General features: G+C 40.0%; 1 protein-coding gene across 1 annotated transcript in view; it reads right to left on the bottom strand.

Moving 5' to 3' along the window:
* The window catches only part of PDLIM5 (PDZ and LIM domain 5), a 225037-nt gene that overhangs the window by 151148 nt on the left and 50517 nt on the right, over window positions 1–23372 (bottom strand). Inside the window, exon 3 of the mRNA XM_073638258.1 lies at window positions 1505–1656. Within this exon, the coding sequence (XP_073494359.1) occupies window positions 1505–1656 (152 nt within the window). The remainder of the gene's footprint in view (window positions 1–1504; window positions 1657–23372) is intronic.

The raw sequence follows: 23372 nt of genomic DNA, 5'->3' as shown, positions 1-23372 counted from the left end.
CAAGCCGGCGATTTCCCTGTACAGGCACGAGATTTCATTCCGCTATGTGGAGCACGCAGGATGAGTCATCCACATTAAGCACAGCGGGAGGACGGAATTTAACAGGAGAGAGAGGAACAGGCGCCTCTGCAATGACGCCCATCGGACCGGACCGTCTGAATTTGGATACTTTGCTGGAGCACTTCAAAAAAGGTTTTTTGGGGGCTATACAGGCGAGTCAGGACAGAATATACAACTTTCTGGAATGGAGCACAGGAACTGAGGAAGGTCATGGCATTGGTTCATATGTGAGAAAACTGGTGACAGGTTCTCTTTAAATGAGTCTGTGAATAAGTAGAAGTAGATTTGTTAGGGATGTGGGAGGCATGGAGGGATGGGGGAAAGGAGGGAATGTCATGAAATAAAGGACTTGGCTCAAATGAGTGTACACCATTATGCAATAGGATGAACTGGAGTAACTCATTCAGATCCCATAAATATAACCCACATAGGCCGGCGTGAGATCCTGATTTCACATCTTAGTCAATTGTAAAATCAGTTTTGTTGGTAGGACACTTCTGTTCCCAGGAAAAGGACCTTTGGCTTAAAAAAGGAACAGGAGTATAGTTTGACTTTAATTCTATACGTTTACTTTAAAATGTAAAAATAAGCTTCTGATCACAACTGCATTGGAGAATTGGTCAGGTGCAGTCATTGCATACATGCTTTTTTCTTTTTGTGCTGTCAAATGAAAGAACAAGAATTAGATTATATATTTTAGTATGACATACAGGGCTTTTTTGTGTTTTTACAAAGCAAAATCACACCTCGATGTCATTGAAAGTCAATGGGACCTCTAGTGTTCATAGTATGGTAGATCAGGCAAAGCCTTAAAGGGGTTGTCCACTACTAGGACAACCCATTCTCAACATGAATGTTTGCCCCCGTTTAATATAAAAACATTTATACTCACCTCCGGTGCCAGCCCCGATCCAGCAGCATCAGCACTCACGTTCCCAGGTGAGATTATAATGCGCGCCCAATCAACATAAGTAATCAAGAGGACGTTTGCGGCCAGACGCACCCCTGCCTTCCTCTTGATAACTTATGCGTCCAAATGCAGAGGAACAGTGACGCCAGCACTGACTGGGCACGGGGCTCACGTAACATAATAACTTCACGTGAACCTCGGGAACGCAAGTGCCAACATGCGAGGTGAGTATATGAGTTTTCATTTTAAACAGGGGCAAACATTCATGTTGATAATGGGTTGTCCTAGTAGAGGACAACCCCTTTAAGGCTCAGCAACTTTCTTGTAAAAAACACAGGAGTGCTCGGCAGAGGGAGCGCTCCCATGTACGAGAGAGTCGGCTGAGATGGCTATAGGACGAACAATTGTCTGAAGAATCGTTTAGCTCTCAGCTACCAAATGTGTTGGCCAGCCTTGTGGATTCTACAAAAAGCAAATGTGAACAAAGCACAAGTCATTGGATTTTAAAGACAAATGAAAAAACTTTAAACTTACTTTTGTAGGGTCAAACTCAACGATCCAGCACAAGCTTTAATCTTGTTTTGTGCTTCCAGGTGAGTCATTCCTTCAGTGTTAATGCCATCAATACTAAGGACCACGTCACCAATTCCAATGTTTGCTTTAGCAGCTTTTCCTCCGTCATTCAACTAAATGGGGAGGAAAAAAAAAAAAAAAAAAAAAAAAAAAGAAAATGAGCAAGAAATAAAAGCCCTACTCTTTGGATTGTGACTAGCTTTTATTGCATTCGTGGGCCTTGTTGAGACTAGGGTGATTAATGCATGTAAATAAAATGTATAAGAAAAGTCCTAAAGACCTTTCACAAAATTTTACATTTTGAAATGAACATAGCATGTAATAGTAGCTGCAGAGCGGAATATATATATATATATATATATATATATATATATATATATATATATATATATATATATATATATATATATATATATATATATATATATATATATATATATATATACACACACAGTACAGACCAAAATTTTGGACACACCTTCTCATTTAAAGATTTTTCTGTATTTTCATGACTATGAAAATTGTACATTCACACTGAAGGCATCAAAACTATGAATTAACACATGTGGAATTATATACTTAACAAAAAAGTGTGAAACAACTGAGAATATGTCTTATATTCTAGGTTCTTCAAAGTAGCCACCTTTTGCTTTGATGGCTGCTTTGCACACTCTTGGCATTCTCTTGATGAGCTTCAAGAGGTAATCACCGGTAATGGTTTTCACTTCACAGGTGTGCCCTGTCAGGTTTAATAAGTGGGATTTCTTGCCTTATAAAATGGGGTTGGGACCATCATTTGTGTTGTGCAGAAGTCAGGTGGATACACAGCTGATAGTCCTACTGAATAGACTGTTAGAATTTGTATTATGGCAAGAAAAAAGCAGCTAAGTAAAGAAAAACGAGTGGCCATCATTACTTTAAGAAATGAAGGTAAGTCAGTGCGAAAAATTGGGAAAACTTTGAAAGTGTCCCCAAGTGCAGTTGCAAAAACCATCAAGCGCTACAAAGAAACTGGCTCACATGAGGACCACCCCAGGAAAGGAAGACCAAGAGTCACCTCTGCTTCTGAGGATAAGTTTATCCGAGTCACCAGCCTCAGAAATCGCAGGTTAACAGCAGCTCAGATTAGAGACCAGGTCAATGCCACACAGAGTTCTAGCAGCAGAAACATCTCTACAACAACTGTTAAGAGGAGACTTTGTGCAGCAGGCCTTCATGGTAAAATAGCTGCTAGGAAACCACTGCTAAGGACAGGCAACAAGCAGAAGAGACTTGTTTGGGCTAAAGAACACAAGGAATGGACATTAGACCAGTGGAAATCTGTGCTTTGGTATGAAGAGTCCAAATTTGAGATCTTTGGTTCCAACCACCATGTCTTTGTGCGACGCAGAAAAGGTGAACGGATGGACTCTACATGCCTGGTTCCCACCGTGAAGTATGGAGGAGGAGGTGTGATGGTGTGGGGGTGCTTTGCTGGTGACACTGTTGGGGATTTATTCAAAATTGAAGGCATACTGAACCAGCATGGCTACCACAGCATCTTGCAGCGGCATGCTATTCCATCCGGTTTGCGTTTAGTTGGACCATCATTTATTTTTCAACAGGACAATAACCCCAAACACACCTCCAGGCTGTGTAAGGGCTATTTGACCAAGAAGGGGAGTGATGGGGTGCTACGCCAGAGGACCTGGCCTCCACAGTCACCAGACCTGAACCAAATCAAGATGGTTTGGGGTGAGCTGGACCGCAGAGTGAAGGCAAAAGTGCCAACAAGTGCTAAGCATCTCTGGGAACTCCTTCAAGATTGTTGGAAGACCATTTCCGGTGACTACCTCTTGAAGCTCATCAAGAGAATGCCAAGAGTGTGCAAAGCAGTCATCAAAGCAAAAGGTGGCTACTTTGAAGAACCTAGAATATAAGACATATTTTCAGTTGTTTCACACTTTTTTGTTAAGTATATAATTCCACATGTGTTAATTCATAGTTTTGATGCCTTCAGTGTGAATGAAAATTGTACAAAGTCATGAAAATACAGAAAAATCTTTAAATGAGAAGGTGTGTCTAAACTTTTGGTCTGTACTGTATATTTTTTTGTTTTTTTTATTTGTAATTTTGCCTCTCCGTTACAGAAATATTATCAATCAAAGAATTCGGCACCTAATAGGCAACTTTAGTTAAAGGTGTATTCCCATTTCCAAGATCCTATCCAAATATGTAGTAAAAGGCATTGCAGGACCTTAGGTATCCAAGGTAACGAACATTAGCAACTAGCTAACTGTCACTATCAGTGGTCGTAACCGTGGATACCCAAGGTCCTGCAATACCAGCACATGAGAAAAGAGACATAGCGAATCAGAAGAACTATACTACATTTCTAATTGGAGGTTTTAGCTAATATTATTATTATTATTATTACACCTACTGCATATTGGGATAGGATCTTGGAGATAGGAATATCCCTTTAAGTCCAAGTAGGTGTTAGATACTTTTTACTGGGGGCGTGTACTTCAACCATTTGGACTTAACCGATTATGGGCAAATACTTTGATTGCAAAGATCTCCGCAACAAATAAGCAAAATTAAAAATGTATTCCTCGGTGCAGCGAAAAGTTCTCTTGAAGCGTAGAAATGCATCAACCAAGTGCTCAGCAGGATGAAGGCTTTCAGAGCGGTGACTAAAGATGCGCCGGCCGCACCCCCTATGACTGAAAGCTCGAGGAATAAAATTAATTTCATCACAGCAGCGGGGCTCTGTGCAGCGACTGCACGGCTTCAGATCACTATTAACCTGCAGATTAACCCCACATCTGTAGGTTAATAGTGTTTTTTTTTATTTATTTTTTTAACATGACTGGTTCTTTTTAAAGTCTCTGGAAAGAGTTTGTGATCCTGTAGGTCTCTAAGCAGCACGACAGGAAGAAATTAGATTCAATGTATCATTATGAGCTAAATATTGCACATATGTAGCCATGCAGCCCTAGCGTTAAAGGGGTGATCCGAAACAAATTTATTTTAATCCTGAATATCCATTTAATGTCAATATCAAATCTTTTTTTCTAGTATACGTTAAAGGGTTTTTCCACTATTAGGACAACCCCTTCTCACTCTGAATGTTTGCTCCTGTTAAAATAAAAACACCTATACTCATCTCCCATGCCGGCTCCGTTTCAGTGGTGTCGGCAAGCTCTCTCCCGGGGCTCATGTTGGCGCCCAATCACAGTTGGCATCACTGTCCCTGCCTTTGGAGATATAAGTAATCAAGAAAAACGCAGCTCTCACTTGCTCTTGATTACCTATATGTCCAAAGGTGGGGACAGTGACGCAAACGGCGATTGGGCGGATGGCTCATGTGACATAACCTCATGGGAGAGCGATTGCCAACACCGCTGGAACCTGAGGAGAGTATGTGTTTTTACTTTAACGAGTGCAAACATTCAGAGTTAGAAGGGGTTGTTCTAGTAGCGGACAACCACTTTAAATTAAACAAGTCCCTATAGTTCCCTATTTACTTCTTTTATTTTTACTACTGCCTGTGTAATGATGCTTTGTTTGAGAATCCCAGTGCATGCTGGGATACTCAAGTCGACATCAGTGGGCAGAGGATACAGTCACTGCTGCAGTCTCTTTCCCCCACCCCAAAACAAAAAAATCAGTGACATCCCAGAGGCTAAGCTGTCCCTGCTCTACTGATCATGTGTAGGTTGTCAATTGTAACAGATGCTCAGTAGGATCTTGTGACTGTGCACTGATGAGAAATGACGAGCCCACAAGACAGGACCAGATAGGTGGTGGTGAGTAGAGGGGGGGCTTGAGAGCAGTAAGGTGGGTAAAGTATTTTATATATTACTACATTCATTATGCTCTGGGGTCTAGAGACATCCCAGAACAAAATAAGGGTCATTAAATTTGACCAGGAATTTCGATTTATGGAGAAGTTATTCTAAGATGGAAATTTTTTCACTCAAAAATGGAGACTTTGAATTTTGCCTCCTCTGCTCATCTCCAGTCCTGATAATGCCATGATTTAGCTGAATAGGCAATACCCATTTTTGTTTTACATCATAGCTGAATGGAAGGTGATAATCTCATGATTATACAAGTAACATAGTAACAATATCAAATGAAAAAAATAGAAAATCACATCAATTGCAATAAAACGATGGAGAACACGAAAAAAAAACAAAAAAAAAAGCACACACAGTCTGTAAGACGTAAATTAAATGTTTCCAACCCCAGATATGACGGCAATGTTTACTTACACAGAAACTATCTGCTCAGGACAGTTCTCAGCTTTCGTGCTGACATTACCCTGACTGTAAATATTGCTTCATTATACCTTCTCCATGAGTCTGTGGAGAGGCAGCAGTTTAGGGCTATCCCTATTACAGTGCCATTACATACTGCTTGCAAGCATCAACGCTATGACACTGACTCCATCAGGCAAATGTCAATTGGATCCGTTGCTTAACCAAACAAGTATAGACTGAGAAATTTAATACAGAGGGACTTTACTTCTAAAATATGATCTCAAAAGCATTTCTGTACAACACTATCTACATTCACAAATATTAGGGAAGTTCGAAACAGTTTAGAACAGTGTCACCCTTTATTGCTGGTCAGTCCGGAAACAAAAAATACAAATAACGATATATTTGCATATCCAAATTGGGTGAATGGTACAAGAAATCCAACCATTTACATACACAAACCCCTTTCTGAATACTGGGGGTTGAAAAGTAGATGGATTAACATAATTGTATAAGTAAAATAGCAAATATATCTTACTGAATAAAGTGGAACTTTTTTTAAAATAAAAAATAGCAACAGTATTTTTTTACTTTTTGCCTTAAATAAAACATTCTGATTGCTTTTAAGATTATTATGCATTGGGTTTACAAAATCATTCTAAAAATCTGTCTACCAGTGGAACAGCAATTAAAATTGGATGTCCAGTTTATGAAAGCAAAAATAGTGTCCTTTATTTCATGTTGCGGGACAATCCTATTAGAAAAGCAGGGGAGCGGGGAGATGGATCAGTGTCCCACCACATGAAATAAAGGACACCATTTTTAATTAAACGGTGAGTGCTGATTTTTCTATTGATCATATAAATGGATGTCAGTCTCACCAAATTATACATTTTTGAATTGCTTATTGAGAAATAAAGTAGTTTTATGAAAATGTGGCCGGCCTTTTCTAGGAACATGATGTTTATTTGTATTACCAACCAGTCCATTGGCAAATGTGGTCTGGTTTCAGGAAGAAAGCAGCCATGCTTGTCTAATCGGCTTACCAAACAGGGCTGAGGAGTCAGTAAACGAAACCTTCGACTCCGACTCCTCAATTTCCATGACACGGACTTCAACTCCGACTCCCTCATACATGGCTCATGATACATTTACGGTAGGACACATTTTTCTCAGCTAAAAGTCTAGACCCTTAGATCAGGAATAGGACATTTCATAACTTTCCCAAATTCTTATGAAAAAATATTCCCCACAAACTGCATTGAACTACTGTACCCAATTTATTATATATTTTAGGGGCTCCGACTCCACGACTCCGACTCCATAGCCCTGGAGCCAAAACCAGGAGTGGGTGATAAATGCAGAATTGGTGACTTGTTTCTATTATACCTTTTCTCTGGTTGTTCCTCACCTGGTTTTTGCTCCCACTCCCGAGAAAAAATACTGACCGAATACTGACCAGAGGGGCAGGGATACACTGCCGTATTTCACTTGCGAAGATCGCATGGTAAACCTCATACTGGCCAGCACCTCTCCAGACCTGAGCTTGACAGCTGCATAGAAATCCATCATGCTGTCATGCTCAGGTCAGGAGAGGTGCCAGCCAGTCCGTTCAGTATGATGCGATCATCGCACGAGTTATAGGACCGTGTGTCCCTGCCCAAATACGGACAGTGGGGCTGTGGCCACATAGTGAAATCTGGAGACAGTCAGGCTGGGTGTGTTTAAACTAAATACACTTGGGCGACATTCCCACAATGAGTTTTTGGAGAGTTTTTTTTACGCTGTGTATTTTCAAAAAAAATGCAAGTAACATTTTACTTGATGGGTGCAGAAAATTTGCAACATCAAAAACTCACCAAAATCTCATCGTGGAAACGTTGCCTTGGATTCATGAGCTCTCTCACTTTTTAGCTGAACTCAAAATAGTCATGATATCATGATATGATTATACATGGAATTTCAAAGTAAGTACACCAGCATCAACAGATTACAGATTTAAAGGGAACCTGTCAGCTCATTCATGCTGCCCATAGTTTGGGCAGCATGTATCAGCCACTGGCTGTACAATCAATCACAGCCATGCATGTTTGACTCTGAAACAAAAAAAGATTATTAATACCTGCTGGGGACCGAACCGTGCATTTGACAATTCGTACAGGCAGGTCCCTAGCGGCTTCTACTATGTCTGAGTGTCCGCTTCCAGTAGGCGTACATACCCGAAAAAGCACACACTCACTCTGTCGGCACCATTATAGTCTATGGCCCCGTCGGCACATATGTCTGAATCCAGTTTTGCAGATATGCTCAGACGCAAGACCCAATGGTACAAAGGAACGGGTGCCAAAATGCAGTGTGAAAGCATACTTCGGTGACGTGCCAAGCCTCCATACCAATAGTGCAGCACCCAGGAGAAAAATAACTTTATTCCTCCCAGGAGCAGCCGGCTTTCAGTCACATAGGCACGCTGACGCAGCATTAGTCATCGTTCACTATAGTTTGAGTTTGTAGTATCAGCTCATAGTAATTACAACTTCCTGATCTTATGCAGACAAAACAAAAAGGCTGTGTTCACATTGCTTTCAATAGTGTGCGTCCAAAGGAAGGAAGAATTCATTGTCTGCTGGATGGAAGCCTATGGATCTAAAAAGTATGCGCTGGGAGTTCAGGGCATAAGGCAAATGTGCACAGCTAACGCAGTGGGAAAGTGGCCTTACTTGGTCAATGTCCAAATATGTATGGATCTGCCTATATAATTAATTGAATATTGCATGTATAATCTCTGGTCCACTACAATTTTCCAGCTTTGTTGACCTAATACCTCACATTATATGCAAACCAGCCATCTGTGATATATCATACACAGATCGCACAGACACGAGTTTATATTATTATTTTTTCTATCAAGTCGGGGCTGGTTTGTGCCAGAAATCACACACTTTACTGTGAATTTCAGGTTTCTATTTTCCTGGCATCTCATCCAGTGAAAGAATTCCCAGTCTATTGATTAGTTCCCACAAAGAACACTTTAGTTCTATAACATTTCACACAGAAATTCCTCCCCATATTTATCACACTGCTATGCTTGGGTTACAGCGGCCACACAAAATGCGAGAGAGCGGTACATTTATTACACAATATTACTTACAATTATAGATCAAAATATATGGGAAGTAAACCAGCATTAAAACATTCACAGAAATAATGCTAAACCCTGAGATTTGAGAAGCAACATGTCAATTTATTGAAGGGGCTGCAACCTCAAATGCAACTTACTACACGTTCTGGGAATTCATTCTGTATAGAAATTTCTAATCTGATCAACCAAATAACTCCACAGAATATAGTTTTGTTACCACAAATGGCCTTACTTTCGCTTGATTTAGACACAATAAACCCATCATTATTCTTATTTTCCTTGTAAATAAAAATGCCATTGTGACTTTCTGGAAAGAACCTACTATTCTTACTACTATCTCCGAGATCATAAATAAGATCACTCTACACAACTCTTCTGAAAAAAAGCCATGCTATTGCAAACAACTACGATGAAACTTACTATAAAAGATGGAAGCCTTGGCTTAAACATGTATCATAAAAAATTTACCACTTGACCTTTTTGTTACATCCATTACTGTTGTAGGCTTCATTTTTGCATGTCTTTAAACCTTATATGGGATTGCTGCTTATATCATTTCCCTATCTCTTTCCTATTGTTGTACCCCCCTAATAAAGCAAGGCAAGAATCCATATCCACCCTCCCCTTTTTCCATGTCTCCCTTCCTCCTTTCCCTTCTCTTTAACCATTCGTTTTTGTTTGTTAAAAAATATGTTTGGAAAAGAAAAGCAACATGATGCCACATGAATGAATGAGTTTTTTATCTCAGTATTTGTAAGCCAAAACCAGGAGTGGGTGATAAATACAGAAGTGGTGATGTGTTTCTATTATACTTTTCCTCTGACTGTTCCACTCCTGATTTTGGCTTAAAAATACTGAAGTAAAAAACTCACCAAATACTCAACGTGTGCACGTGGCCTTAGATACAGCTAAGCTCCTGCTATAACTGCCACATTCACACATTCAGTATTTGGTCAGTATTTTCCATCAGTATTTGTAAGCCAAAACCAGGAGTGGGTGATAAATACAGAAGTGGTGATGTGTTTCTATTATACTTTTCCTCTGATTGTCCCACTCCTGGTTTTGGCTTACAAATACTGATGTAAAATAAGGACCAAATACTGAACGTGTGCACGTGGCCTTAAAGAATTTTTCTGGTCTCCTGAGAAGTGTGTAGTAACTGACTGCAGATTGCCGTATGATGACAATGTGCAGTGCTCACACTGTTGTTAGGATTCCCCATATGAGTGGGCAGAGAAGTCAGCGGAGTCTAGTGGGCATGTGAAAACTACAAGTATGAAAACTACTATACTCCGGTTAAAAAAAAAACGGACATGTTAGTGTCGGAATAAAAAAAAATGTATACATGTATATTTAAATATTTAATATTGCTTCTTTTACTTTAGTATTAAACATATGATTAGGATGAGACTGTATTTAGAAAATCACACTTAAACATATGATCCTAAGGAGAGCCCAACTTGAATCTTTGCACAAATTTAACCAAGAACTCAAGTAACATGCCTTTTTTTGAAAATTTTATAACATTGTTTTTTTCAAAATTTTTAATTTAACACCTAAATATCAAACAGAATCTTGTGACATATCAAATTAAAGCCTGTACTGTTCTAAACGGTGCCTCTCCCATCTCTATCTTATTTCTAACCTGAGAGATGATAAAAATGTAACATCATACAAGCCCAAAATTCACTTTCAACACTTTAGAAATCTATAAAAAAAATTAAACTAATTAACATAAAAATGCAACACTTTTTTTTGTAATTCACTAAAGTAGACCTTAAAAAAATAAATAAAAAATCCGAAGACATCTGGTAAAAAAAAAAAAAAAATTAAAAAAATAAAAAATTCTGATTTGGATCACTTAACATGGAATGACCCTGACAATAGCGGCCTGTGGCAGATCTGAGTAGGCACTGGGCAGAACAGGCAAGCAGTTAGCAACTACCTGCCTATCAGTTTATTCCAATAAGGAAAAAATAAAACCCCTTTAAAATGTTTTACAATAGCAATTCAGTTTGGAGATACTCTAGAACAGAAAAGGCAGCAATGCTTACATGTGTTCCTAATTTTAATAGTATCTTCCAACATGTGATTTGTTCTTTATATGGCTTTATTGGACTAGCTAAGCAAGCAGTCTTCATTTTGCTTTAATCATTCTGAACTTAAAAATAAAAGAAGCTCCACAGACTTATTGGCCAATTAATTTCCCGAAGGAGAAGATGATCTAAAAATTTAGTTTCAATTACACAGAATTTTTTATGGCAAATATAAATTATATATACATACACACACATTTTCTCAACATATCTGCTTAAAACACAGTTCATTAAGTTTCTCGTATACTGTAGAGTAACTCAAAAAGCCGAAGTTTTAAAACATGTGCCCAAAGGAAAATGTGAAGGCAAATATTTGAGGTCCTCTCAATGGTGAAAAAAAAAGAGCCCTTTTTACGTGCCAAACCACAAGAGAAAATAAACGTCTCAGCACTTGGGATTAATAGTCTACTTCTCCACTCCAGTCGGGCGACAAGCGTTTTATTTATATCATTTGCATTGTATATTCATGTTACTGTTGAGTTTGAAAAAGACCTGTAACTTCATCAATGGAGCTGGTCAGGAAGGAGTGGAAAGAAATACAAGCCAAACGTTGTGTCCAAGGGGGAAGGTAACACATGCTCAGGAGTTTTCCACTTCTGTTCCTCTGCACATTATATTTCATGTTAGTGCAGATATTAGGACTCCAGCTGTTCCTTCTAATGCAGCCGAGACAAAGTCACCATAGATGCAACCCTGGCCTTCAGTAGTATTTAAAATGAGTGGCCACAAACTTAAACTGGGAGACAATTTAAGGGGTGGTGAAGGAAGGGGGGGGGGAGGGGGGAGCGGGGAATTTTACTTATATTTTGATTGGTTGTGGCGGTCTTAGGCCTTATTCAGATGTCAGTCACATACAAAAAAAAAATTGTATTGTGTCAGTGTTGTTTCTGTGCGTCAGTGATTTCTATTTTTTTTTTTTTTTTTTTTTTAAAAAATCAAGGACCCAAAGGCTTGTTATGCCACTTTTCATCCATGCTGCCGAAAAATAAAGCGGACATGTCTATGCGAGTTTTGCACGGACATACAGTCAGCAATAAAACAAGGGATATGTGAATAACAGCATAGATTATAATGAAGGTGTGTTCCACCCATGAAAAGCACTGACAAGATTAGCACTGCCACTGATGTGAATTATGGCATTTTATGGTGGTAAAACCTGGTTTTTAGGACCATATTATGGCCTTTTAAAGGTAGCACATTATAGCAGTCTTTATGGCATGTTGTAACCTTTTAAAAAGATACTTTGTGGCTGACTTCTGTGGAAAACGCCATTAAGAAGTAGACTTATAATGGACTTTATTATTTTTTTAAATACTTTCAAACAGGGGAATCGGTCAGCAAGATCAACCCACCCAAACCACATATAGGGGTATGCAGTTCTTTGAAGTTGCAGTTTAAGTCCATCAACACCTTTATATCTTCTAACTGCATTCCTGAGTAATTATTAGTTTCATTCATATGTAAATAATGTGGCAAGATAGTTTCTCAGCCCAGCACCAATATCTTTAGCATGACTGATAGCTCCTGTCTGTGAAGTCAGGTGCGAGGCAAGGAAACCAGACATGGTGCTTCATGGCAGAGCCGCTTGTTTGCACAAAGCGCCTGTACTTGGTTTGAACAGTCTGTGCTGACAGAGTACCTTTAAGGCCATGCAGAAATGCTCCGGATTTTTCCTGAGCGTTTCTGCATCTCCCTGGCAGAAAAAAAACACATGTGAATTTTACATGCGTTTTTCCTGCCAGGCAGAAGCGTTTGTCAAGCGTTTTTTGCATGCGTTTTGTCAAGCACTTTTCCAAGCGATTTTGAACATCACTTGGAAAATGCTTGACAATTTGGTCACTCAATATACATCCATGCAACCGGCATGGATTTATATTGTGTGACCATCTGCTGCTTTAAATGCAGCATCAATAAAAAAAAAAAAAAATAATAAAAAATAAAAACCCACACACACATTATACTCTCCTTCCGATGGCCCCCGGTCTCCTCAGCGATGCGTCCTGGCCCCCCTGCGGCTCGCGATGGTGTAAAAGGACTTGCCGTGGCGTCATTTAGTCATGTGACAGGTCACGCAACCGCCGACGTCAGCGGTCGCGTGACCAGCACATGACTAAATGACGTTATGGAATTTCCATTTACACCATCGCGAACCGCAGGGGGGCTAGGACGCATCGCTGAGGAGACCGGGGGCCATCGGAAGGCAAGTATAAAGTTTTTTTTTTTGTTGTTTTAATTTTTTAACTACAGGTACTATGGTACCCGGGTCGTATGAGAGATTCCTCTTCTCCAGACCCGGGTACCATCCGCGCACTGAATCGCATAATATCCGCATGTGTGCGTGTAGTCATGCGGATGTTATGCGGTCCAATGCAAGTCAATGGCGGCTAAAACGCCGCGATTCCACAAAATTAATGGGCGTGCTGCGGATTTTTCTGCAATGATAATCCACAGCGGAAATTTCCGCAGCATGTGCACAGCACATGCGGATTATCATTGGGAAACATGGCAGACAACTTAACATGTGTTAACGAATTTTCGCGGCGGAAACGCATTAAAAATGCATCGTGGGCATGCAGCCTAATGCATCATTTTCACGTGAATTACTCAGCAACAGAAGATAAAATGTCAAAGGATTGACATCTAAAAAGATCTGCATATATAATATATCACATACATACACAGACACACAGCAGGTGAAAGTATTCAACATGTTACCAATTTTTTAAGTAAATATATTTCTAAAAAGGTGCCATTGACATGAAATGCTCACCAGATGTCTGCAACCACCCATGAAATCCACACAGGCAAAGAAATCAAACCATAGATAAACTAAAAGTATTGAACACGCTTCCTGAAAAAGTCTTTGAGATGACAACTTCAAGATGCCTCCAATATGGAGAAACTAGTCGCATGCATTGCTCAAGTATGATTTTGGCGCATTCTTCCTCATAAACACTCTTCAATTCCTGAAGGTTCAGTGGGCTCCTTCTATGAATTGTGAGTTTGAGTTCCTTCCATAAATGTTCTATTGGATTCAGGTCAGGTAATTGGCTCGGCCATTCTAGCAGCTTTAAATTTCTTTCTTGGAAACCAATTGAGAGTTTCCTTGGCTGTGTGTTTGGGATCATTGTCTTGCTGAAATGTCCACCCTCGTGTCATCTTCTCATCCTGGTAGATGGCAGCAGATTTTTATCAAGAACATCTTGGTACATTTGTCCATTCGTCCTTCCTTAGACTTTAGTTATATGAAGCTTGCCGACGCTTTATGACAAAAAACAGCCCCACACCATGATGTTCCCACCTCTAAACTTCACAGTTGGTATGGTGTTTTTGAGGCTACATGCAGTGCCTTTTGGCCTCCAAACATTGTGTGTATTATGGCATCCAAATAGTTCAATTTTAGTCTCATCTGACCAGACTATATTTCCTCAGTATGTCACAGGCTTGTTTAAATGTTGTTGAGAAAACTTTAAAACATGCTATTTGATTAGCACTGGAGTTTTGCATGGTGAGCGTGCGTACAGGCCATGGAAATTGAATACATTGTGTAGAAGGGAAGTGCCCCAAGATGTATGTAGGTATGTATGTATGTATGTATGTATGTATGTATGTATGTATGTATGTATGTATGTATATACACATAATCCCCCACATGTATTATAACTCCCCTCATGTATAGTGTCACAGCGTGTTTGCTAAGGGGGGAGAAGAGGAGACAATAGGGATGTCCAAAGTCATGTGCTGAAGACAGGTTTAGCTAGAAATGAACATTAGCCAGAGGGTGGTGAATACTACATCATTTCCTTCCTCTGACCTGAAACTGGAGACTTCCTCTGCTGCTGGATTTAAAAGACATATGTGCTGCTCTCTCATACTTGATGGACACAGTCACAAGAACACATGGCGGAGTATCTATCTTCTCCTGTAATCCCTAGATATTGATATCCTTATATCAGTATATATAGGGAAAGTTAGTATAGTTAGGTGGGCAGACATTGCATGCATGATTAGGAAACTTGGGTGGAATATTAAGTAACTGTGGGTTTAAATGTGTGGTATTGTTTTGCAATTACTGTATTAGTGTTGTAAATTCAAATGTAAAGCGCCATAGAATAAATAATATCAATGTGTGTGTGTATATATTTATAGATATTTATACCCAAGCTGGCAACTATATGTATGTAATAGACTGTAGACATGTGTGTAATAAATATTCTTTATTAGTACACGGTTTTGTCTCAGTTAGTATATAGTATAAGGAAAAGATAACGTTAAATAATATCCACTTAGTTAAATAGTCAAGTTTGACGGTAAGGCTATGTGCCCATGATGCAAAAATGCTCTGTTTTTTTCCTGAGCGTTTCCGCATCTCCCTGGCAGAAAAAACGCATGTGCATTTTACATGCGTTTTTTCTGCCAGGGACAAGCGTTTGTCAAGCGTTTTTAGCATGCGATTTTGCATGCTTTTGTCAAGCGCTTTTCCAAGCGATTTTGAGCATCACTTGGAAAAGTGCTTGAAAGTTGGTCACACAATATAAATCCATGCAACCGGCATGGATTTATATTGTGTGACCAACATGATGTTAAAAAAAAAAGAATTAGAACGTAAAAAATAACCTTATGATGGCCCCCCGCTCTGCTCCCGGCGTCGCTGCTGGCTCTCTGGCGGGTACCGGTAATGTAAAAGGACCTTCCATGACGTCAGCGGTCGCGTGACCTGTCACATGACCGCTGACTTCATGGAAGGTCCTTTTACATTACCGGTACCCGCCACGGAGCCAGCAGCGACGCCGGGAGCAGAGCGGGGGCCATCAGAAGGTGAGTATAAGGTTATTTTTTATTTTAATTCTTTTTTTTACTTACAGGTACTATGGTGCCCAGGTCTGGAGGAGTCTCCTCTTCTCCAGACCCGGGTACCATCTGCGCATTAATCGTATAAGATACGCATAACTACATGTAGTCATGCAGATCTTATGCGATCCAATGCAAGTCAATGGTGGCGAAATCACACTAGAATTGGTCTTGCTGCAATGCAAATTCACAGCGGAAATATCCGCATGATGTGCACAGCACATGCGGATTTGCATTGCAGTAAATGGCAGACCTATTACAAGAGATTTTAATGCTTTTCGCGGCGTTTTTGCAGTGAAAATACGCCGCAAAAACGCATTAAAATCGCTTCGTGTGCACATAGACTAATAGTTAATATCAGAACTCAATAGAGGTATTGGAGATGTCCCCTATTAATAACTAGTATTTTTGGAGGGAAACTCGTAGTTTAAAACACATTACTTATGGTTTTATTTGAAACAATTGTACCTGCTGATTCCAGGTCTTTCTGTAGCTCTCCAGAGGTGAACCTTGGCTCTTGGACAAGTCTGAATTATTTTCACTCCATTTGAAATCTTGCAGGAAGCATCTGGTCGTAGCCGGATTATGGCCCCAAAAGTGCTTACTGAAGTTTCCAGTGGTTTAGAAATTCTTCTGTAACCAATGGCATTAGTATGTTTTGCAACAATAAGGTTGCAAATGTCTTGACACGGCTCATTTGCTTTACCCATCATGAGATTTCTTGAGTGGTACCTTGGTAATGAAACTTTTTATATGCAATGAGTTGAATCAACTGATATTTTTCACTAAGTGGCAGGATTGCTTTTTAATTACTGATAGACTTCAGCTGGTGTCATGACTTTCCACGGCTTTTTGCACCACACTTTCTTCATCTGTGCAATACTTTTTCCCAGTGTTATTTCTCATTGGAACATATAATTTATGAACATCTACGGTTTGATTTCTTCGCCCGTGTAGATTGTAAGGGTTGTTACAGACATCTGGTGAGGATTTCATGTCAACCACCTACTTTATCCTCACCAATTCCTCGTAGATTGTGAGCCCTTCGCGGGCAGGGTCCTCTCTCCTCCTGTACCAGTCGCTGACTCGTTTAGTTAAGATTATTGTAAGTGTTTTTGCTATGTATACCCCCTTTTTCACATGTAAAGCGCCATGGAATAAATGAAAATAATGATAAATAATAATAGCACCTATTTATTGATGTGTTCAATACTTATGATTTACACATACATACAGCGGGCAAAATATTTGAAGTGGGTTTTGTTGTACAGAAAAACTAAAATCAATAATAGCCATCTCTGAAGAGGGGACATACCACCCTCACATTGAGTATTTGGTATGTTTTTTTAGATCTGTGGAAGTGTGAAAGAGCTGACATTTCAACCTCCATTTAAAAGCAGGCCCTCCTGCCTGAACAGGAAATTACCAGGGGGACTTGATGAGTACCAACCAACAAGCCCAGTATTTGTGTACTCCGAAACTGAGAAATACAGGGGTTTCCTCTATTCAAAAGGAGTGATCGTAGAAGCTCTGGAGCCACTGGTCAGTGACAAATATCAAATCGACTCAAACCTCAATATTCATGGGAAATATTTTTGGTGTCATAGCAAAGTGACAAACATTGTGCATTCACTCATATAACCGTAAAGTCAGCCAAATGCCTCCAAGTTAACAATCAGATGGATGATGCTATACAGGCCATGTTTCATCTCTATAGAAAGAAAATCATAACGATATCTCCAGGGGCGAAATCTCAAGTTTCTAAAAGACTTAGCATATCTTACGACTAGACCCCATATGAGCTCACCAAGGGGAGGTACGTGGGCATAACCTTGAGCTAATAAAAATCAGAGTTTGGGTTGTGGACATTTGTCAGTCTTGGAAGGTACAGCTTGCTGCAGTTCTGTCCATTTTCCTAAGGCGTACCTGTCTTCACTAAGTTCTGAGCCATTTCCGTGACACTGGTTTAGTACTTTTTCTTTTGTTATCCCTTTAAATCGCATATACCGTATTATTTTGTTTCCATTTTGTAACATCATGTTTTGTTTTATATATAAAACACTGCCCAACTTTTTGGATTAAACATGGTATATAAAATGTAATGGCTCTGTTCCTCTTGCTCTATAAACCACACCCCTGAAGCCATACGCTACCTGTAACAGGTGTTCAATCGGCCTATATAAACGATTGGCGATAGCAGCTGGTAGTTCCTTTTGTTATTGTGGAGTTGGCAGTGACCGTACCGGACTGTCTTATTTATGGAAAGGAGTCACCGTCCTTCTCACATAGCTCTGGTCTCAAGCTTACATAGGAAAATTCTGTGTCAAGCACAGAGGCAAAAGTGGAGTTGCTTAACCTGGATAGATGAAATATATTAGTAGCCTTTATTTAAAGCGCATTCATACTTTTTTAAAATTTGCTGATTGGCTCTAATTTTGGACATCCAGAGGAGGTTCTAGTTACTTAGCTTGTCTATTACATCATCTATTTAGTCTTCAGTATTCTATCACCATCATAGGGTGATCAATCAAAAAACGCAAATTCAGCTCCAATGATGTAATCCTAATTAGGATTTCTTAGCATAGTGACATTTCTGTATGTTTTTTCAGATATGCCTTGTTCTTGCATTAAAGCGGATAGATTTTACAACATATGTGGAGAAGTCACTTTTGCATCAAAGAGGCAAAACTGGACTAACATGATAAGGAAAGCCTACAATCTATATTTTGGCTGCAGAATAGGAGATCGGGACAAGAGTTGGGCTCCACACATGTTACGATAGATGTGCATCACATCTTACCCAGTGGTTGCATGGGAAGAGGCAATCTATGCCTTTTGCAGTCCCAATGATCAGGAGAAAGCCAACTGTTCACACTACCAATTGCTATTTCTGCATGGTGTCCCTCATTAGGAAAGGAGTTTCAATGAAGTGGACTTTACAATATCCAAAACATTCCATCTGCAATACGCCCAGTACCACATACAGAATAACTGCCAATTCCAAAAGCACCAGAAACATTTTCAGTCAACTCAAGAGAGGAAGAAGAGGACACTTGGTGTCATGAAGCATCTTCCTCTCACAACTCAGACTTTCTCTGTCAGCAACCTCAACTGAACCACACCTTATAAAACACAAAGTGAACTGAACGAGCTTGTTAGATATTTGGATCTGCCCAAGAGTAAGGCGGAGTTCTTAGGAGATTCCACTACTGTAGCCTGGACCTAGCGGGCGATGTTCAGATTTCTTTGTTCTGCAAAAGTGATAATGATCTTGTCCAATAGGTCTTTATGGAGGGCACTCTTGTTGCATGCAACATTAACAGTTTAACAGAAGTTCTGAAGACAAGTCATAATCCAGAGGAATAGAGGCTCTTCATCGATTCGTCCAAAACAAGCCTAAAAGCAGTCTCTATATAATGGCAATGTGCTACCTTCAATTCCAGTTTGTTATGCAGTCCACATGAAAGAAACCTATGACAAAATTAAACATCTGTTGAGGTGCCTAAACTATGGCCAATATTTGTGGCCCCTGTGTGGTGACTTAAAGGTGATTGCCCTCTTACTAGGTCTGCAGGGTGGATACACAAAGTACTTCTGTTTCTGTGTGAGTGGGATAGTTGTGCAAGAGAAAATCACGACAATAAAAAGACTGGCCTCTCCGACATGCACTTCAGCCAGGGAGTAAAAATGTCCTGCATCCAGCACTTGATGATCCACATAAGATTTTGTTACCACCATTGCATATCAAGTTGGACCTAATGAAGAACTTTGTAAGGCAATGGCTAAAAATGCAAAAGCATTCAGGCATCTTATTGATCAATTTCCAAGGTTGAGTGAAGCAAAGAAAGAAGGAGTCTTTATTGGACCTCAGATTCGCAAGCTTCAAGATGAGGATTTTGTTGCAGAGCAAGGAAAGGGCTGCCTGGATAGCATTTGCATTAGTGGTAACTCATTTTTGGGGAAACTCAAGAGCAGATAACTATGAAGAGTTGGTGAAAAAACTCCTCAAAAACCATAAGTAGTTTGACTGTAATAGGTCCTTAAAGATTAATATCTCAAATTCGCATCTAGACTTCTTTCCACCAAACTGCAGAGCAGTGAGCAATTTCCTCAAGATATTGCAGCTATGGAGAAAAGATATCAAGTTAACTGGAATCCATCAATGCTTGCAGAATACTGTTGGACAATTGTAAGAGATGATCCGATGCAGGTGTACAAGAGACAAGCAAAAAAGAGCTGTCACTGAATGAGGACTGTGATGATACAACTTAAAATCTTAATTAGCCAGACGATTAGATTTGTTAATCCAAGCAAAATACCTTATTGTGTTTTAGAGATGGCGGTCTGTGTTTTATTAATGTTCTGCTTGCTCGTCAGTTTATGGACACTAATTTAACTTGTAAAGTGTCCAGCATTCCACTAATCTCATTAGTATCTCAGGAGCCTCTAATCATTGTTCAAAAATAGTCTAGGCCCATTGTGAAAGTGTTGAAAGAAGATTCGGTGGAGCTTTCACCACAGAGTATCACATGTAGACCCAGGTGATGCGGTCGACCTGAGAAAGACACCTCCACTAATGCACACTTAGCTTTGGATTGCATAGCATTACTCAAATGAGACACAGATTTGAATTCTACATGATTCTAGCCTAAGGGTACCGGTCCTGACTGTAAAGATTCGGCTCTGCTCCACTGACCATCATAGAGACATGGATACATTTTGGGGAGACCAGGGTGCGACGAGAAAGTCACCTGGCCCCATGGATATGTTGTTTGGGGTTGCCAGGAGGGACCCACCGGTCACCTGCAACCCATGGAGACATTCGGAGAAGCCATATTGGGACCCACCGGTCATCTGGCCCCATGGAAACTCTCGGAGAGGCCAGGGTGAGACCCTCAGGTCTCCTGACCTTGTCCCTCGATGGATTGGTAGCTTCCTAAGCTTGCTGCTACCTCCTCTCTGTGGGGACCCACCAGAAGCGAAGGGCCACTGGCTTGAGGTAGTCGGCCCTGGAAGTCTCCAAAGTCACAGCTGTTCTATCCCAGGCGGGCGTAGAAGGAAGGGTGAGACTGTGTAAGGTTGTACCATCTTGGGTATGTGCTGGGACTTTTCTGTGTGCTTATTGCCCGCTTTATGGTTCAATAAAGTATTACCACGCTGTTTTACACTCTCCCTGTGTTGCCTGAGTAGTGTTACACCCACGGAAGACCTCGGGTCTTCACAAGGACCACATTTTGTAGTGCAATTTCTGTAACCGTTTGTAATTCGCAATAGTGTTTAGACATGTTTTAGTTATTTGAATTGTTGCCAAGTTTCCTCTAAATAAATATCAGAAAATTGGTATAAATATTGAGAATCTTTATATTTGCAAAAATAATGATGTTTCAAAGTACTGAAACTTTTATGCTTTAATTGTATGTAGCAGTAAAAGGAAAACTCTTTGATATAAACAAGTGGCAACTAAAAAATGTCATTGTCAGATTTGAATTCAGGACGTTAAAATCATTAAGAAATGGCTCAATTCATAACTGAACCTGACAACTTTTGAAAATATATATAAGAGTTTTAATCCATTAGGAAAACATTATCCTCCACATAAAGGAGGTTGAGAGACCCTCACATTGCACATGCTTACTCAAAAACAAGTTGTCAGTTTAATGTACTACCGTGATTTAATGCCTAGTCAAAATTAGTGTGATTTGCCCATTACAGATATTTAGTAATTTGTTTATAATAAAAATGCAATTATTTTTCAATACCCGAAGAGCCCCTTTAAAACAAGGTTTCTTAAAAGTTTTTCTACCTAGGCTTTACTACAGATAACGTCTTGGACTCTCCATCTGTACTGGAAGTCCACGCTCCATTAAATATATAAATAAAATTATAATTTTAATTTAAATATTTAATGGAGTTTGGACTTCCATGACAGGTGACTTCCAAGAAAATGGCCACTATCTTGTTAAATTAACAACTTGTTTTAGAGTAAGCATGTGCAGTGTGAGGTGCTCTACTTCTTTTTAGGTTTAGGATGATGTGTTCCTAGTGGATAATCTGATCTAATACTGGAGATACTAGGACTGCTGAAGTAAGGAGAGGCTGCTCACACAGCTGTCCACCTTGTTTCTGTACGCTGAATTTTGATTCTTAGGCTATGTGCCGATGATGCAGAAATGCTTCGGATTTTTTCCTGAGCGTTTCTGCATCTCCCTGGCAGAAAAAAAACGCATGCGGATTGTACATGCGGTTTCCTGCCAGGGACATGCGGAAATGGAGCGTTATTCACTGACATTTCCGCATGCGGATTGACAAGCGCTTTCCAAGCAATTAGCATCACTTGGAAAGTGCTTGTGACAACTAGGTCACACTATATAAATCCATGCAAACTGCATGGATTTATATAGTGTGACCCTAGAGAGTGGTCAAAAATAAAAAAATAAATATATACTTACCCTCCGATGGCCCGCGCTGGCTTGCTTCGCTCGGTGCCGGCAGCGATGGATTGAAAGTCCTGCCGACGTCAGCGTCGCGTGACCTGTCACATGACTGACGTCAGCGCAGGTCCTTCAATCCACTGCAAAGTGCCGGGAAGCAAGTAGGAGCGCAGCGCGGGCCGCCGGAAGGTGAATATACATTTATTTTATTCTTTTTTTACAGATTTTTTAATGGTACCTGGGTGTGGATGAGACTCTCCTCTCATCTACACCCGGGTACCATCCGCACATTAGAGCGCGCCAATTACGCAAGTACAGATGCAGTCTTGCGGAATTGGCGTGTTCTAGTGCAAGTCAATGGCGGCGAAAACGCAGCATTTCCGCAAAATAATTGGTAGTGTTGCGTTTTTTTCCGCAATGATAATCCGCAGCGGAAATTCGGATTATCATTGGGGAACATTGCTGCCCTTCTACCATGCGTTTTTAATGCGTCTCCGCAGCTGCAAAAACGCTGCAGAAACGCATTAAAAACGCATCGTGGGCACAAAGCCTTACTGCACTTGCTCACAGGCACAATTAACATTCTATGACAAGTTAACATAACTGTAGAAAAAGACATCTCTATCAATCTGAACACTTTTTCAGCAGGAATACAAAACAATACAGACCTGCTTACAGGAAAAATGCTAGGCAGCCAGAGCTTGCATACAACGTGTATTTAGGAATGGTAACACCCGTGCCTCAAGGTATATTTATTCACAAAAGACTTCTTTTAAAGCGCACAAGTACATAAGTACTCTGACATGCAAAAACTGCTCAAAAGCATACCCAAAGTTTATTTGATGAGTAATATAAAAAGTAGTGCCCTGAAATTACAGCATTACAAAAACACTTTCTTCTCTCCCATGGGTATGTTCAAGGCTCTGCTCCCTTCCATGGGAATCCTGCCAAAAAATGTATACCTTTTGGTATACGTACCTTTACAGTGAGAGTTGATGGCATGTGTAAGGATCTACACTGTGTGCAGAATTATTAGGCAAGTTGTATTTTAGAGGATTATTTTTA

Source organism: Phyllobates terribilis, unplaced genomic scaffold, assembly GCF_046119375.1.
Source record: "Phyllobates terribilis strain yellow unplaced genomic scaffold, ASM4611937v1 Scaffold_1__5_contigs__length_1240528914, whole genome shotgun sequence".
NCBI lineage: Eukaryota > Metazoa > Chordata > Amphibia > Anura > Dendrobatidae > Phyllobates > Phyllobates terribilis.
The sequence above is the reverse complement of the archived record's forward strand: the minus strand, read 5'-3'. Positions and strand labels throughout refer to the sequence as shown.